Source organism: Leptosomus discolor, chromosome 1, assembly GCF_034619465.1.
Source record: "Leptosomus discolor isolate bLepDis1 chromosome 1, bLepDis1.hap2, whole genome shotgun sequence".
NCBI classification, from domain to species: Eukaryota; Metazoa; Chordata; class Aves; order Leptosomiformes; family Leptosomidae; genus Leptosomus; species Leptosomus discolor.
In genome coordinates, this window is record NC_141391.1 from 87,696,869 (window position 1) to 87,714,680 (window position 17,812).

The following is a 17,812-nucleotide window of genomic DNA, read 5'->3' on the forward strand; positions in this document are numbered from 1 at the left end:
ATTTAATGCAAATGGTGTTCTTAAGTGCAAAATCCAGTATCTATCTGAGCTGCGAGATTTGCTTATAACTGCTAAGTCCGCTAACAGGATGGTTGCCTTTGTGCGTGCTACATCATTACCCCCTCACCTCCATTGCTCTGAGAAAATGAAATGTTGTAACTGGCTGGAGAAGGGGAGTGCTTTCTGTTTTAGAAATATTTTAACCTCACCTTGAACCTTCCCTGATGTGGTATCAGAAGAACCTTTTAAATGTATTTATTTGCCTTACACATTTGTGATCCTGACATCGTTCTGAGCTCTTGGATGATTATACGTGTTCTTGTGTGTACATGTATGTGTTTTAAAGCTTAATCATTCCTATTGCTTTTTGTGCGGGACAAGGAATGCAGCTCCTTTGCAGTTGTTGCTGTACAAGTCAAATGTCATTGCCAAAAGTTTTTTTTCTAAGCTTTTTGTTTTTACATTCTGACTTTTAAAACCTCCTGAGTTCAAATCAAATAGTAAAATGCAGTCCTGTTTCTTCCAACTTCTTTTGCAGAATTGTTTTCAAATAACCACACCACAAATTAGGATCTCCGTGCTTTCTTCAGATGCTGTCCCCAGCTGCTATAATTTAACATAGTTCTGTTGACTTTCTACTGAAGCTACACTGATTTGCAACAACTGAGCATCTGCTCTCTGATAATCACTACTTTATGCCTTAAAATAGATACTGCAAGACTTTACTGACACTGCAAATAGTTCTGTGTATCAGCTCTGCTGTAATGCCTAGATATATCATGGTAAACTGAAAATACGGGTTGTCCTTTCCTATGTTTAGCTGTTAGGAACTAACTGTTGTGTGTTCAGTTGCTTCTTTTTGTCTCATTATATCACATTAACATTGCGCTGCTAATCTTTAATGGATTGTTTTATTTCCCTAATTAAAATGACTTTTATGTAAATCATTTAGATGTTCCATATTGACACCGTCCTGTAATGGTCTCTTTCTCTGTAATCGAAGACGATTCCCTTATGGGATATTTCTGTTTGTCCATGTGTTTGCTCCTGAGGCTATGAAAATGGCAAACAACATTCAGACCTGTGGCACCAAACATCCCTCCTGCTGTGGTGTTCAGAGGCAGCCTGCACACAGAGAGCAGGTCAATGACTATGGCACAGTGCGCTGCGTTTCTGTGATTCAGTTGTGAAGGACAGTTGGGCCTTTTCAGTTCTGTCTTCTTCTTCTAGTAGGAGGTAATAGAAGGAGATAGCTGTGCATCATAGCACTGTCACCCTCTCCCCCACCTACCAGTCACAGAAATGAAGTTCAAGGTGGCAGTGCTTTCCTAAAATAGGACAGTTGGGTTTAAGGATTCCCATGACTAGCAACGAGTTTCATGCAATGTGCCCGAGAAGGTATATCTGTGGGACATCCTAGGCAGTATTTGCCTCCAAGAAGGAGTTGTGCTAGTAAAAAAATTTAAAAATATACTCTGAATAAGGTCAGGTATTTCAGATTCTGAAATACGTGTACAGGGAGGCTTGCCTCTTTTTAATGAAAGGGCTGTAATGCACAGTGCAAATGATATCTCTCAGAAAGATCAATGTTTGCTACTATGTCGTGAAGTGGTACGCTGTATCCCACTTCTAGGTTTTGCTTCTCTGCCTTTTGGCTAGGATGTCTTTTCTTTGGCAGGGTTTAGGCAGCAGTGAAACGTGGGAGTCAGGATGGATAATGTGTAAAGCCTGGATTGCACACGCTGGAGTTGATGGGGATGTGTGTCTGAAATTAATAGAGCGGTTTGCTTTTCTGACAGCCTCTTTCCATTTTAGAGAGGATACCATTGGTGGTGTCCTGTCATCTGAGCATCTGGTTAGTTTTATCTGCACCAAGAGGCAAAGGAGGGACCATTAAGATACTGTATCTTCCCCTCTGGAATTATTCAGGTTACTAAAGGTGTGCGTGCCTGTAAGAGTCTTAAATAAGCAGAGCTATGAGAAATGACAGGTAATGTTTCACATTAGAAATACTCCTTAGGGGGCTGGTGAATAGCACAAAGTGCAGCACCCTGTGGGACACTAAGGAGGATGTTATTCTAACTCACTACATCCATGCTCAGTCTTGTACAAACCAGAACATTTGCCAGGCTTGGGGTTGTTTTTTTTTTGCTCAACATCCTTGTGGGCAGCACAAGCCCATGCATGCTCAGACACCGAAGCGGGATAATGAAATGGCTGCTTTTTTGAGCTTTGTTTTCATGATCTGGTTTTTCATTCCTAATTCCCATTTGAGCCTTCCTGTGGCACCTGACTGGGCTGAGGACCCTCAGCATTTCCTGCCTTGTCTGCTAGGAGGAGGCCTCCCTCCCTCCCACTGCCTCCGGGGCGCTAGCTTTGCTGTTAACTCAGAAAGAGCTTGCCTAAAACCACTGCCTAGTTATGTTCAAAAGTATGATCTTCAGCCTGTTGGTTTATAGTGTAAATGGCTAGCTTGCACTGCTAGTGAATATATTATGGCTTGTAAATATCTAAACTGGATAGTTTATGTATTTTCAAGGAAATTTTCATCAGTGGCTCACAGTTTCAGGGAGTAAGGAACCATGGAAAAGCAGGGCAAGATAGTGGCCGCCATATCACCTGGTCTGCTTTTCAAAGCAGATGCTTTACATACAAGATGGCTGGTGGAATTGGTGGAATGGCATGTCTTCACATACTTTTTTTTTTTTTTTTTAACTAAAGCATTGTCCAGTGAAATCCAATGAGAGCTGTTGTATTTGAAAATGAATGGGGGGGATGACACACAGCATCGTTGATAATCTAGGTTATATGTCAGGCTAAATTTTTTTATCCTTGTTAAATTTTACGATACATTCTTATCTGAACAGGAATTTGTATAAGCTTCCAGAAGCAACGGCATATTTGAGAAAACTATCATCCCAAATAAGAGTTGCTTAATTATCTTCTAGCTGCTATAGATGTGTGTATGTTCAGCTGTGTGTATAAAAATGTGGTTTAGACTATTTATTATATTAAAAAATACTGATAGGAAGACTAACTTGGAGAAACAAGTACTGGGAGTAGGCATGTTTCTTTCTGAGCATGTTCTTCAATTAAAAATTTAAAATTTATAAAATAAAACTTTTCCAATTCTTATATGCAAAAGCAGCTCCATTATAAAGTGGGTTTGTATTTTAAATAAAAATGATGAGATACAAAACCTCTGATTTTAAATTTCAGGTCAAGGGGAAAAAATTGCCTGCAGTGTTTGAAAGACAAATATTGAATCATTTACTAAGTAGCAATTCAGAAAGCAATATGGGCTTTCAGCAAAAATAAAAGTAATTTAATTTTGTGCCTGTTAGTGCTTTTATATATGAGTGCATTTTTTCCACAAATGTGTTGTTGCCACATTTTAAATTTTAATTGATTTCCATTGCTCATACTGCTAAAAATTCAAAGGAGAGGTGAATTTCTACTCTTGTATTGGTTTTCACAGCTTTGGGTGTCATTGCCAGCGAAGGTCATCTGCTTTTGCCTGAAATATATGGATTAAATAGTCTTTCTACAAGAAAAAGAAACGCACAAGAGAATTTCTTACATGGCCATTTTTATAAATAACTTTTCTTGCAAAGTTTCCTCAGTTCTGTTATTAAATTGATGGCTGTCAGCGGAGCCTTGCTACCAGGTACACCTTTGGGTTAGGTGGTGGAGCAAGGAATCTATGGATGTGAGACGATATTTCTGGGTTTTATTATGTTCTGCATTAATTCTCTTGCTGGGTATTATATAATCAATCTGGGTTGCCTTTCATTTTTGCCTTTCATTTTTCCATTTCTTGGTGTAAGCCAGCTCTGTCCCTGCCGCTACCCTCTCTGAGTCTGGCTGCAGAGATGCTCTCCTTGGGAAGAGACGGATCATAAGTGGCAGACCACTTCAGAAGTGATACAGAGAAGACAGTCCAAGCCCTCTGGGGCTTTCTGTTTATCATACCGAGGGATGCGTGATTCCTTCCCAGTTTGTTGGCCTGATATGTCTCAATAAAAAAGCCTTTTTTGTGCTTGCAGATTCCACCCCATCAATTCCAAATGTGCTTTCATTCTGAAGCATAATATAGTCACATTTCTTAAACAAGGATATGTAGCTTTTTTGACATTATTTTGTGTACAAAAAGGAAAATCAGGCTAGGGTTTTTTTTAAAGTAAACATGTACTTTCCCATAAAAAAAGAGGGTTTTCCTTTCCCAAAATTTATACTCACATTCATTTTGATTTCAAACATGAAAAACATAGATTGTTTTTAATCATTTATATAAATCACCTCACTGAAACTCACTGAAAATTGTTTTAAAGACACTCTCGGATTTGCCCACAGCATAATACATGAGGAAACCTTTTTTCACTGGGATTTTTGGAGAACTGGGATGATTCCTCTTTGAGATGCAGCAAGGACTTAGCCTAATCTGAAAGTTTCTAAATGCAAAGGAAACAAATACCTACAATGAAAAAAGTTAACCAGCTATTGTGCGCATGAGGATGCTCTTTCAGAATGTATAATTTTAAAATTTTTAGCTTTTTTCAAAGCTAAAATAAATACAACCATTTCTATAAGCATTTATAATTAAATCAGAAGAATATGCCACGGTACCAGTAGGACTAGGAGAATAGAGGAGGACTAGAATCTTTTCAGATTATGTTTATTACATCTACAGGTGGTACCATCTGCTGTCTGTGGCTCTCAAGTTCTTTCCAGGCAACTGTTAAAACACATGCAGGGGTGGACTTCAGTCAGTAGTGCTGGAAGGACATGGGAGGGATGTACTTTTATTAAACTACTGCCATGGTGAACTTCTGTAGTGTCACCATGTAAACATGCATTCTTGTTTAATTACTGTTCATCGTGGGAAACAGCATGAGATATTAAAGCCCTCGGTGCTAACAGTCAGTATCCTGCTAGAATTTTTTTTTTGTTGGACAGGAGTCTCTAAAAAAGCCAAATTTGTTACAAAGCAGTTTTGTTTGGTTTAATCTATTTTATTTAAGATGAAGATTGACGTAGAGGCCTATGGAATAAATGTTGCAGGGCAATTTTTTGTGAATTTTCCTCGCATCCCAGCCTGGCCTTTTGGCTTTCTTTCCTTTTAGCCACTAGCTGCTGCTCCAGAGGGTCACAGATCCCGTGTAGGTCGTGTGTCCAACCTGCCAGCCCTATGCGACTTCCTTGGATACTTTTTGACAGCTAAAATGGCACTAGATGCTTATGTTTTGGCATCTTAATCTCCTTACTTCTTTCCTAAACCTTGCCACTGCAGGAAGGCATCATATGTAGGCTAAAATCTTGGCCCCTCCGAAGGCTCTGGTGAAGCACTAAGTGTGCTGCGCATGTCTTGGAGCCAGTGAACTCGAAGTGAATCCAAAGATTATCCAGTATAGCTCTGCCCTCAGAATCTGGAGCTGCTATGCCTACCAAATCTGTCCTTAAACACCCCAGTGGTGGGCATTCCCCATTCCCTCCGGACAGTGCTTTTCCTCTTTGCTGTATTGGAAAGGATTTTATTTTTTTACTCCTAATGGATATTGAATCGTTCTCTCTGCAATTTAAGCCTAGCATTTCCTTTCCATTATGGCACAGAAAATAATACTGCTCAATTACAGTAGCTCTTTTTTCAAGTTGAAAGGTTGTTATGAAGGTTGCTTTAGTTTTTCTCACATACTCTTATCTAGGCTTCTGACCCCTTTTGCTGAGCTTCCCTGCCTTTTCCAGCTGCCTCCCAACTCTTCTGGGATGGGAGCATCCAAGCTGGGTCCAGTGCACCTGGCTGAAACCAGGAAGATTGGTTTGCCTTTGGTGTTCATTGTACTGTGATAAGTATCTGTTTTGCAACCATATTATACTTCATATTTCAGTTTGTGCCGTACAGTATCCCAGATGCTTTTCTGCTTAATCGTTATTTTTCTAATCGTAGTTGAGCTGATTATTCCTGCGCTTCTCACATATCCACGTTAAGTAGCTCATGTTAATGAAAACCTCAGGTGATTTAACATGTCTAATTAATTGGGCTAAAACCAACCAACAAACAAATACGACATCTTGTAAAACTAACAGCCTGACTAGACAAAAAAAAAAAGAGCCTTGCCGACTAACCTGCAGTTTGCCAAGCTCTGTGTCTGTTAGCATAGCATTTACCATATTGTTATATGAAACTTGGCAAGGGATTTCGTCCCTCCAAATCATTCCAACTTCTGAGACTGTCCTCCAGCAGTCTAGGAGACATTTCCTCCCACTTTCGCGCTTGTGGATTCTAATAGGTTTATCCCTGTTCCGCCGTCCAGGTCATTAGTGCAGTCTGGAACTGTTTCCAGACGCAGGGCAGCCTCAGGAGAACACCCCATAGTGCAGCCTTCCCTGTTGACAGCGAGCATCTGCTGTCTTCCCCGTCTGGGCTAGGCTTTTGCTATCAGAGGACACCTTAGGTATCAGAGGCGGCAAATGTCGCTCACTTCTGGGAGCTGAACTTCTAGAAGGAAAAGGTTGTACCGGCCTCGCACTCGTTCTGCATCTGAATAGCCAAGGAAGATGTTGCCTGGAGATAAGTGGGGAACTGAAGGCTCATCCTTTTGTCAGCTGGGATTTCATCAGTCGCTCAAAAGAGCTTAATGCTCAGAGTTTATAGTAAGCGTGAGTTTTATTTGTAAGATCATCTGTTGTTTTTCAGTATCAAGCATTGACAGTTCTTAGGAAACAAATGTGATAATATGGGATTTCATTTTCAAAAAAAGAAAAGGCCTTGTAATCAGGCAGTTTTACAAGGATCTCGGTTCCCATTAATAATAAACAAAACAGATTTCTAGCTTTGTTTTTAAAAATTGTCCTTTAAAAGCTAGAAGATAAATACTCTTTGTCTCCTTTTGTGGCCCAAATTTGTGAGGTTTGGATCCTGTTGATGATAGTTAACACTCCCACATCGTTGTACCTAGTGTGGTGCCCATGATCTCATGGACAAAGTGTGAAACAAGTTCTCTGCAGTATCTTCTTGTATTTACATGAAGAAAAATATCTGCATTTTAAGTAGGATGGTTGCTTTCTTGCTCCATATTTTGAGTACTGGCACAAAATAATAGCAGCTAATTATTTCTTCTCTTCTGGATTCCAGAGGGATGAACTTTGGCCTTTTGGAATACGAGATATCACTACTGATTTGTTTAAAAGCATTTGAATTGTTATCACTGTTAGAGAGTGAGGAGAGAGGCTGCCAAAACATTTCAATTTAAAACCACTTTTCAGCCAGTTTTTGAAATGTTGATTTAATCATGTGAATATTTACAGGCATCAAGGAGGAGGTGAAATTAAGGAAACCTCACTTGCGAGGTTTCTCCTGTTCAAGGATAGACAGAGATCAGGCAGCAGCACTGCAAAGCCTAACCACAGGATACAAACAGGGAGGACGTTTTCCCTGATAGCTTTACCCAGCAAGACTGATGAGAAAAGTAATAAAGCTTAACTGGGGATCATTGTGCATTTAGTTCCAGGTTAAATGAAACTCAGATTTCGAGTGAGGTGGGGTGGCTTGGGGGAGTCTCTGGGTATGGCTTCTGGTACAGGAGCCGGCTGGGCTTGGCGATGCCAGAGGTCCTTACGTCAAGGGGCTCCTTGCAGCTAATACAGCGTTTCCTGTGTGTGCAAAGGGGTCATTATAGAATACTTGATAAGTGGTGGATATGAGACCTAGAGAATTAGAGAGTATCTTCCTGTAATAAAACCAGCAAAATCTGTTTTAGAAATCACATAACAATATTTTAATAGCCTCTACATTTGGCATTAAATTGATATTTTTACTGTACTAATGTGAACACTTGAAATCCAATATGAAAATCATACTTAATCTATAAAAAGCTTGAAACTGATTATTCTGAGAATTCTTCTGTTTCTTTCCTCCTTGCTAGAATATACCATTCCATTTGTTTTCAGCTTCTAATTAAGAAAATAAATTTTATTTTCAAGACATTTTCTTCTTTTTCTAATCAAGCTAAGTACATGCACATACTTTTACAGTAAATGTATGTTTTTAACTTTAATGTAATGGCTTTAGGGACAACTAGAGTAGCTGGTTTCTGTCTTTTCAGAAGATGGAAGAGAGTATTTTTATTTATTTATTTCTGGCTGTGTGAAGAGCCTAGGAAAAATCCCATTTAAATTTTACACTCCCACCAGAACTCTCCAAGACTAAATTATTTTTTTTTTTACATTTTTTTGCCACTGAGACCTATGCTTGCCTTCTCTAGTGTTACTGTATGATCTTGGTATTTAATTTCATATTTCCTAATGTAGCCTCAAAAGTTTCATGTGATTCTTGTAAGGGCTAGGAATACTTATTAATGAACTAGGATAATTTAACCAGATCATAATTTTTTTATACCAACACATTGGAAATTTGAATTTCAGAATTTTGATGATGCTTTATGAAATAGTGAGACTGAGGAATAAAAAATAAATAAAAAACAGAAAATGCACTTCAGATTTTACTGCATTATGCATTAATAAATTAATAGTTTCTAAGGTCTCCATTCACTTTGCATTTTAACCTTCAGTTCAATTCACAAGTTCTGCCTGCAGATGTGGCCACCTTATAGTGGTCATCATGAATCTTACAGCATAAACATGAATCTTACAGCATAAACAGGCTATCCTTGCATCTTTCTAAGTGCAAATTCTAAGAAGCTGAGAAATTTGATTCTATGAACATCTTGCATAGTCTGTAAAATGTGAATTAAATGTCTCCATATTAAAAGAAGAGGAAAAGAGGATGCGAGTTAGTTTTCCTGGAAATATTTGTTTAAAGGATGACTGAAATTTTTGTTTCAGTTAATTTTGAACTATTGGTAGAAGGTGGAAGGAAGTTTCAGGGTTTTCATAAAGTGAAAAAATTATTGCCTTGGAGACTTACAATTTGGAAATGGCTTTTACAGTTAGTGAAACTCAAAAATGTCAGCCACCTTCTTCTTGCTCTCCTCCATCCCAAAAGGACAATTTCCTAAGCTTGTACACATTGGCTAAACACGATTATGGGATTTATAGCAAAAATACAAAAATCATTTGAAGTAAAAATTAGGCTTTTCAGTCAGTTTTGAAAATAGCACTGGAGTCCTTGATGGATTTCATTATTCCTGAACTTCAGGGGAGGTTGAACATGGGAGGACGAGGGCATGGTCAGATGTCCCCAAGAAGCCAGCACTGTCACTTGGAGGCCTGTGACACTTGTAATCTTTGGGTTTCTACTCAGAGGAAAACAGGAGTGGAGGGGTGAGATTTGTATATTCCACCTAGATTTGGCTTTTCTCCCATGGCTTACAGAAGATTGTGTGCGTTTCTGAGCATCACTGCTCCCTGGGATGATGAGGAGCTGAAGGTTGCCGAGAGTAACACAATGAACAAAGAAAGGAAAGCAGACCCCACCATGGTGGTGGAGGCTTAATTTACCTTTGTAAAAAGAAAAGAAACACTTTCTGCAGGCCATGCTCTGTAGTGTTTGTGGGGAACAGGAAACATCAAGGTAGCTGGGGAAGAGATGGCAAAAACTAGTGGGGTGAGATGGAAGAAGAAGGCAGAAGACTAGAAATAGGATATAAATCTGTAATGGTAAAGAGAAGCTATGGAACAAGTTTCCCTAAGTTGTGATTGGTTTTTCAAATGAAAATCCCATCAGCCTTAATGCTCTGTGCCACAACTGAGGATGATGGTGTTATAAATCTTTCCCCAACTTAGAAAAACTGTTTTAAAAGCATTTTGTTTTGATAATGACACATTTCTCCTACAGCGATAACCTACTGTAAATGCTGTGTTTGCCTTTGCTTCACAGAATTATGCAATTTAGCATGCTGTGGAGGTTAGCCAAGTGGATGTATTCTATGCTGGGCCATGTTCTGGCAAACTGTGCCAGTGACAGAAACGTTTCTTCAGCCCAAGTTGTACTCCAAGGAGGAGGATCTGGCATAACCTCATTATTATGTTGGAAGCTATGTGGTATCTCTGTCCATAATTAGCTGAGGAGACAGTTATTTTTGACAAATAAAACCTTCTCACAGTGTCCCCTTAGCTCATGTCTTCCAAAAGTATTAGGAGAGACCTCTGGTGAGACTACTTCTTCTGATGACTTACTCTGTTGTACCCTATTGAAATGGAGTAGATATTTTAAAAGACGAAGTCATGAGCCTGTTTCTTTATGTTGTCCTTGTATGTTTTGCGTTTCTTCAGTCTGCTGTGCTTATCTTTAGTGTTTGCCATAGCTAGCACTGTTATTAATGACCAAAAGTACACAGACAGATCTTTATCTCTGTTCGTCCTGGATTTTATTAACATCTGTGACCTCCTTCCAAGGCAAATGTAATGGTTGTAGTAGTTCCACGCTGAGCAGGGGAGGTTGTTGTCTGTACTTGGATGTGTAACTGTGGGTTTCCAGTTCTGAAATACCCCCCCCAGGTTTCTGCACACACCTGCTAAGGGGTGGTTTTAAAAACCTTCAGCTTAAGCTGACTGTGCTCTTGCTGTATTTCATAATTCATAGAGAAGTGTGTGAAGTCACCAACATTTTTTTCATCACCAGCAGCTGTGCTGATAAGGTGCCTATCGACACCATAATTTAATGAGAACAGATAAATTTTTGCCTGTTCCTACCTTCTCACGTACTTTCTCATAGAAAACTTAAAATGAGAAAGTTCTTAGTTTTCCACAGAGTTATTGAATATATGTATCATATAACATACACTGAACTTCATGGTTACTCTGTAACCACAGTAAAATCTTTAATCACATAAAAGCAAGGCCTCTCTAAAAGGTAGTATGATCTCCATGTATTTCAAAATTATATTCCTTGGGTCTCTTTTTCCAGAAGCAATCTTGTTTTCTGAGCTTCTTTTACCCTAGTTATGAAAGCTATGACATAAAGATGAATTTATAGCCTAATTCCATGTCGTTGCACCAGGACAATTTCTCCAGAACCTCTCCATCTATACTTCTGGAATAAAAAACATTGAGGAAGATGAACATAAATTCAAGTCACTGCAAATTAAGAAAGCATCAGTGGCAAGTCTAATGTTGTAAAGCCTCTTTGGAATACCCTGCTGTACTGATAGCAAGTCCTGGTGTCATACAGGAAAATTAGTGAGCTTATTACCATCAGATATTCAGTTCCTTTAAGAGGGTTGTTTACTTTCTTCTGAAAGAAACAAATTCTTGCAAAATTAAAAACTTACTAAGCTTGTTTTTACTATTTTGTCTTGCAGTGTAACATTTCCGTTCCGCACAGCAGATGTGGGCTTAGTAAAAATTGTCCAAAACATTGATTTGTGTAGTCCTATATCAGATCTCAGACTCTGAGCTATTTGCATTTAAAAAAAAAAAAAAACAGTCTGCAAGCACAAGTGAGCACTGAGCCCCACGTTCCAGCTAACCCAGTTAGCTTGCCTTGAACAGCACCTAAAAAGATATTTCTAGGGAAGAGTTAAAGATAGCTTGCTTGTAGCCCTTGAGGGATCATTCTTCCACAAAATAGTTTTGTCAATTTTGAACTTAGGTGTACTTTTAGCTGTATCGTGTAGCAATAAGGAGTTCCATATTTTAACTCCAGGCTGGAGAGAAAAGCATCTCTTTTGGTTGGTTTTGAACCTGCCGCCCAAACTTTAAGATGTTCCTGTTACCGGAAGAAACAATGATCAACCTTTTCTCTACTTAGTTGCATGTATGCGCTCATAACTATATAGACCTCTGTTACATCCCCCTTGTTTATAGGGATGACGAAGTCTTGAACTATCCTAGACCACGCAATCACACCTTGCAGGAAAAACCTTTCCCACCACCAATAATCATAGCTGCCCGTTTCTATACCTTTCCTAGTACTGCTTTTTGAGGTGAGAAGGCCAGAGCAGTATACAGCCTTCAGATTGTGACACATCAGGGGTTTACGCTTTCATTTTATTTTTTTCTGCTTTATCTCCGCTACTTTCTGTATTTATTCGGAAGCAGAAGACAAACCTCCCAAGTTACCTGTTTTTATGCAAGCTGATTTGGTGTTTTTTTAAGAAATACTCTGCAATCGTGGCTTCGCAATCCAAGAAGAGAACTAAAGGGAACTGTTTGGTATAAGATGGTTCTGCCTGATAGGAAAGAAAATAAAGGTGTAGTTTTGATGTTGGTGATGCATGAAAAGAGAAGTGTAATGCTTATTCACACACACTACTGCAGAAGAGAAGGAAACTAAAAAAGTGCAGTTACTAAAGAAATTAGCAGAGGACATAGCTAATTAGGCAGGTTGAGGAATCGCTCAGTAGAAGGGAGGTTGATATAGTGGGATGAGAACAGAGATTATTTGTCTGATATTCAGTGTTTTTCAGGCTATAGAGATGCTAATATTTTCTTTGTTTAATGATGATATTTTGATGAAAAGCACTTAAGCAAACTGAAGGGGGAGTGAGTAGCAAATTGCTGGCAATATATCCACTGCAGAGCAGCTCTGGGTTGTGCTGGAGATTGCCCAGGGGAGGAGGAACCATGCACGTGACTAGTCTGGACAGCAGAAACCCCTCAGGACAAGCCTCTTTTGGGTTACCATCCTCTGAGGGAAGGGCACTCTTACCTGGCAGTTTCCAAGGGTGTCAGAGGATGTTTTGGTCCATTCCCCCGAACCCCTTTGCAGAGCAGGATTCCCTTGCACACAACAGCCACCAGTTGTGCTGACAATAAGGGATTTCCTTAGGCTGAGCCCTCCTGAGTGCTTAATACCATTACCCAGATCAAGGGGGTTTTTTAATACTAATTATACCTGAAATGTGTCCCCCACTTCTCGGCAGATTGCAGGGTCAGATGTCAGTGGTGAAGCTGCCATGGGCGCTCCCTTCCAACCGGCACCAGCCTTCCTGCCACTCCTCTTCCTCACCGAGGAGTTGGGCTCAGCCTGCTTCACCGCCATCTCACACGAGCAGTACCCCTGCTACCTGGCTGCTCCTGGAGCTAGGGCAGTCCTCTGGGGAAGAGCTCCCCTCACTTCTATCAGTCTTCTCTTTTCCTGGATATGGTTAACTTTGAGGAAGCTAAAGATATTTTTCCTGGCTGGTGATCTAAAACCCTGGATGAGGTAGCAAGAGCTAGCAAGTAGTCATGCATGTCCTAAGATGGCGCTCTCATTTCCAGATGGAAGCCACAGAGATCCTATTTTAATTCTCCTGAAAAAGAACATTTTTGACATCTGCCAGTCTCCAACACAACTCTCGTGGTTTGTGCCTGTAGAGGAGCTTGAGCTGCTGTCGGAAAAGTGAAATCTTTACCTTGGTGCCAACGTGGCCGTGCTGGTGGGCCCTGTGCGCTGTTCCATCATCCCAGGAGGACAGCGGGTCTCTCCTAGGCTCAGGAGTGCTGCCCTCGGCCCCTCAGGATGGGGTGCTGAGGCAGGAGCAGGGCTCTGACCCCCCGCACTGGGAAGGGGTCAGACACGCAGGAGAAGAGAACCAGTGCCCCAGTCGGGTGATCTCTTCAATGCAGGATTATTTCTTCTGTGAAACAATACTTTCGTATGGCAGTACGGAAGATGGACCTCATCAAACACAATGTGTGACAGAAGCATTTTTGCGTTTCAGAGATGCTTGGGGATGAATTAGGGAGGAGGAGGCTAATGAGAAGCAGCAGATTTTCACACTGATGTCTTTGTACCTTTGTACAAATATCGTTGAGGGTAAAAAACCTACTGAATTGGTGGAAGGAATTAGTGGAAGAGTAGGAATTGATGGAAGTGTAGGAGTAACTCCTTCCTGCTTATCCCCAGCACACCAAAAACTTAGTCAAGATCTTCCCTTAACAACTGCACCACAGCCTCTCTTGCTGAGAGGGCCTTTAATGGGTGCCAGGATTTCAGAGGAAGGCTAGGTAGCAGGGCTAAGGGCGCCTCCATGGCTGGGTATTGTGTGGGTGTGAGACCCTGACATGTCATCCTCAAGCTTTGTCTGGGCTTCCTGACCAGTCTGACAAATGTCTTTTACCATCCCTTTCCATGAACAGCTGCCTTGTGGTTTTCTGAACAAGTATTTAACCAGGAGCTTGAACACATAAGGTGACATGACAAAAGACTCCTTTGATTAGTTTGCTGGTTTTTCCCCTCCTAAGTTGTGTGTAGAAGTACTTTCTTAGCAGGGTTGAAGAGCTACTATCCAATTAAAGAGATCATATTCACTCTAGCATGTCCAGGGATTTGAAAAAATTTAAAATTTGTTGTTAGTTGCTATCTTTAAAGTTGAAATACACTGGGGAGCTTCTGACATTTTCAGCATTTGCCTCCTGTAAGAGGAGCCTTTCGCCTAATGAAATTCCTGTGCAACTGTGATTTTCTCTTATTACACTGGTGAGGGCATTGTTTGGCATATGATAAGCTTAGGATATACTTTTTAAGAAACAACTGGAGCACCTCTGAAAAGAGGTCTTGCACGTTAAAAATAGACAAGCAATTATAAGCAAAAAACACAGCAATGTTTGACTTGCCAGAAGGGTACCTTACATAAAACCTTTCAGTGTAAGCTTTTTATGTAGAGATAATTATTCTCATAAAAAATGAAAGTTAAATTCACCAGATGAAAACACACATTTTCAGTATTCACCAGGTGTGAAACATTTTATCATTAATTCTTCATTTGATATTCCCAAGTAGATAATGAATTTACTGCAGCAAAACAAAGAGCTTACTGCTATATTGGTCTGATGGGCTTTCAGGACAATGTAGACACCTGAGAAAGCAAATGAATCATTGTTTTACAACAGGAAAGACGATGTCTGCCTTATTTTCATGGAAACCAAATTAATTAGAAGCAAGATTTCTAAAAGCAGTTTCTTTATACGCTAATTTTGTGCAGGGTATTTCAGTTTAATTATCTGAGGGGGCGGGCTTGGGTCTGATAGCATTTGTGTTGCTAAATATGGTCCTCCTCAAGCCTGGAGGACTAAATCAAAAATAGAATTGGAGCAGAATGATATGACTTGCCTGGGAGCAGTCAAGACAAGCTGAATTGACAGATCAAACACATGCTAGTACATAAGGATAGAGAAGGGGATACCTTCGTTATACGTAGCACAACCAGCCAGAGGGTGTTGTCAGCATCTCAATTAATGACTGCACCAGATAAGTAATAACGTAGTCCATGTTTTGTGTGTGTGCTTCTCCAGTGAGCTCCAAATTCGATTAAAATATCTCAACATCAGCATAAGTAAAACAATCATCATCATCATCTGCCCTCACAGCTTTGCCTAACTGGATGGGTTTTCACACCATCCGTGTTGGATGTTTTAGAAAAAGGTCCTGAAGAGCCTCAGCAGAATAGGGCATGAAGAAGATGACACACTTTGCTCAGTCTGGAATCAATATCTTAAAAAGTTTGTGATCTGTCTCTTTTATTGACCCACTCAGAAAAGAGATCCTAGGCCAGGATGGTAGGTTGCTGCAGTTGTCAGCAGCTGTAGCAGGGGCAGCATCTCAATTCTCTGTCCTTGGTTGTAGGCAGGCAGGGGGAGATGACAGTTTGGCCATGCATTATTTAGTCAAGTGAGTGATTTTGTCGGTGTATCGGTATTTTTGTTGACAGTATGGAAGGCACCATCAGAAAAAGCAATTATGCTACTTGATGATGGGCTGTTAAGTGTTCTTTATCTAAAGTGGCTTCAACTGGTTGAAGAAATTTGTTTGTGTAAATTTAAATTTGACATGTTATAATTAATTCCATACATTTCTGTTTGCTTTTAAAGCCCCGATGTATAAAAATTCCCATAAATACGCTGCTGATAAAAGTCTTACAGAGAATAGTCTGTTATGATAATAGGACCAATTCTCCTTAAATATTCCTCATTAAAAAATTTGGTGATACAAATGCAAAAAATTAGTACATACATTTTTTTCAGGATTGAAGTCCAAAGCATTAGACAGGAAACACAACTCCCATTTTTGTGCTGTATACTAACTCTTTCGTGGGGCAACAAACTGGAACTACTGTTCCCACTTCACGTTCAGGAAATAAAGACATGTCTTTTCAAGCAGTTCTTAGTATAAACCTTGCAGGAGGTTTGGGAGATTAAATTGAGCCTTATATGCCATTACAATCATAGCCTGGCTAATTTGAGCTTACAACAGTAGTCAAAATTGTACTAAAAGGAAACTATTAGATGTATGCCTCGTGCTTGTCTTTTGAATATACCATAGACTTTTTCTGGGTGAGGCTTGTCCCATAGGCATATGTAACTTTGTTTCAGTGTAATACAGCAATTAGGGTGCCAATATGCAGAAATTTTAACATTCTCAGAATTCATAAATTCTGATGCTGAAGTCCTGATTATGTCTTGCACCCTCTGAACTTATATAAAACTATAAGAAATTCAGTCAGCTTCTTTGGTTTTTTTCTGACCACAGTTATTCAACTGTGTTTCATTGTTTATGTCACAAATTAGAGGGCCTCCTCTGTCTGGGAGCAAACTTTGTATTAGTTCACAATGGTTACGAAACAAACTACAGATTTCTGACAGAGCCACAGCTCAAACTGCTCCATCTTGGAGTTATGAACCATCACTCCAGTAAGACCCTGGTAATGAGCTAAAGGAGAAAGTTTTACAGATATTAGAGAGACCTGTACAGCACAAGAATAACCATGAGATTTATCTAATATGGAGGGACACAATATGGGCACAATTAGTAAGAATTAGAAAGAATATAATATAGTAATATAGTAAGAATTAGTAATTTGACAATTTAATGTGCTACAGTTGAAAAAAAATCCACACACCAGAGAGGACCTAAAAATGGGGTCCTTGCAGGTGGGTGGCACTCCTTCATTAGATGTTTAGCTACTGACACTGCTATCATCCTTATTTGTTGAGCAAGCTGGAAGTTCATCACTTAATAAAACCTCCATAAACAAACGGCAAATAATAATAGGATCTCTAGTGGCACTGTCAAAAAGCTTCTTGTCATTTAAAGAAATAGTGTTGGTAAAGCAAATGCTTAATCTTTATGTAAACTTTTTCCTTGACATCCCTGTGTGAGGCATTTCTTTAGCAGAAGGTAGTGCAGAAAGAAGGGTTAGAAATGCTTGAGAAGTCTGTCTCCACAGACTTCCAAGTCCATGGCTGTTTTTGTCAGAGGTGGCTTCCACGGAGCAGTAGGAGGGCTCTGAATGAAGGTTGTTGCAGCACGCACCACCAGTGTGATGTCTGCATGTGTGCCTGGGGACAGAGTGGTGTCAGGCACTGCAGCTGCAAGGCTAAGCAAGAGTCTGGGGAAAAGCATAATGAGTTTATAGGGCTTCTAGGTCTTCCCTGGGCATGAGGTGAGGTAGATACAATTCAGCATACATGTGCACAGCTTAAGGCAGGATGATACAGAGAATAATGTTATTCTCTGTACTGATAAGTACATTAGTGGTGTGGTGCTGGAATGTGTAAGACACCATTAACTATGAATTTTAAGTTTTCAGGTGCTTTTTGTTGTATAGTAGGATTTTTGCTTATTTGTTTGTTTGTTGGGGGGGGCGGTATTTAGCTCTTTAGTACTGAGTAGATAGAGGGTTATTTAACAATAACTGTAGTGTATGAAGTGCATCTTGGGAGAGCCAGGATCCATTTGCAAGTTTAGAAATACTGTGGTAAGTGGGAGGAAAAATGCCTGCTGATCAGAAGAGCCCTGTAATGTCCCCGTGCCTTGTTCTCATGAAGCTGAGTGCACCACTTGTAGAGGAGCAGATACTGGCGGATATACGTGGTCTGACACCACCATCTGTCCTCGCCATCCCACTTCCTCATTGTGGTGCTTTCTCAT

The 17,812-nt window shown here is 40.0% G+C and overlaps 1 protein-coding gene across 5 annotated transcripts in view; it reads left to right on the top strand.

Annotated features, from left to right (window-relative positions):
• CNKSR2 (connector enhancer of kinase suppressor of Ras 2) overlaps positions 1-17,812 on the top strand; it is a 214,524-nt gene that overhangs the window by 177,692 nt on the left and 19,020 nt on the right. The window contains exon 21 of one of the 5 annotated variants that reach the window (XM_086466800.1): positions 12,289-12,298. The exons of the other annotated variants lie outside the window; for them this stretch is intronic. Within the exon in view, the coding sequence (XP_086322926.1) occupies positions 12,289-12,298 (10 nt within the window). The remainder of the gene's footprint in view (positions 1-12,288; positions 12,299-17,812) is intronic. 5 annotated transcript variants of the gene reach the window in all.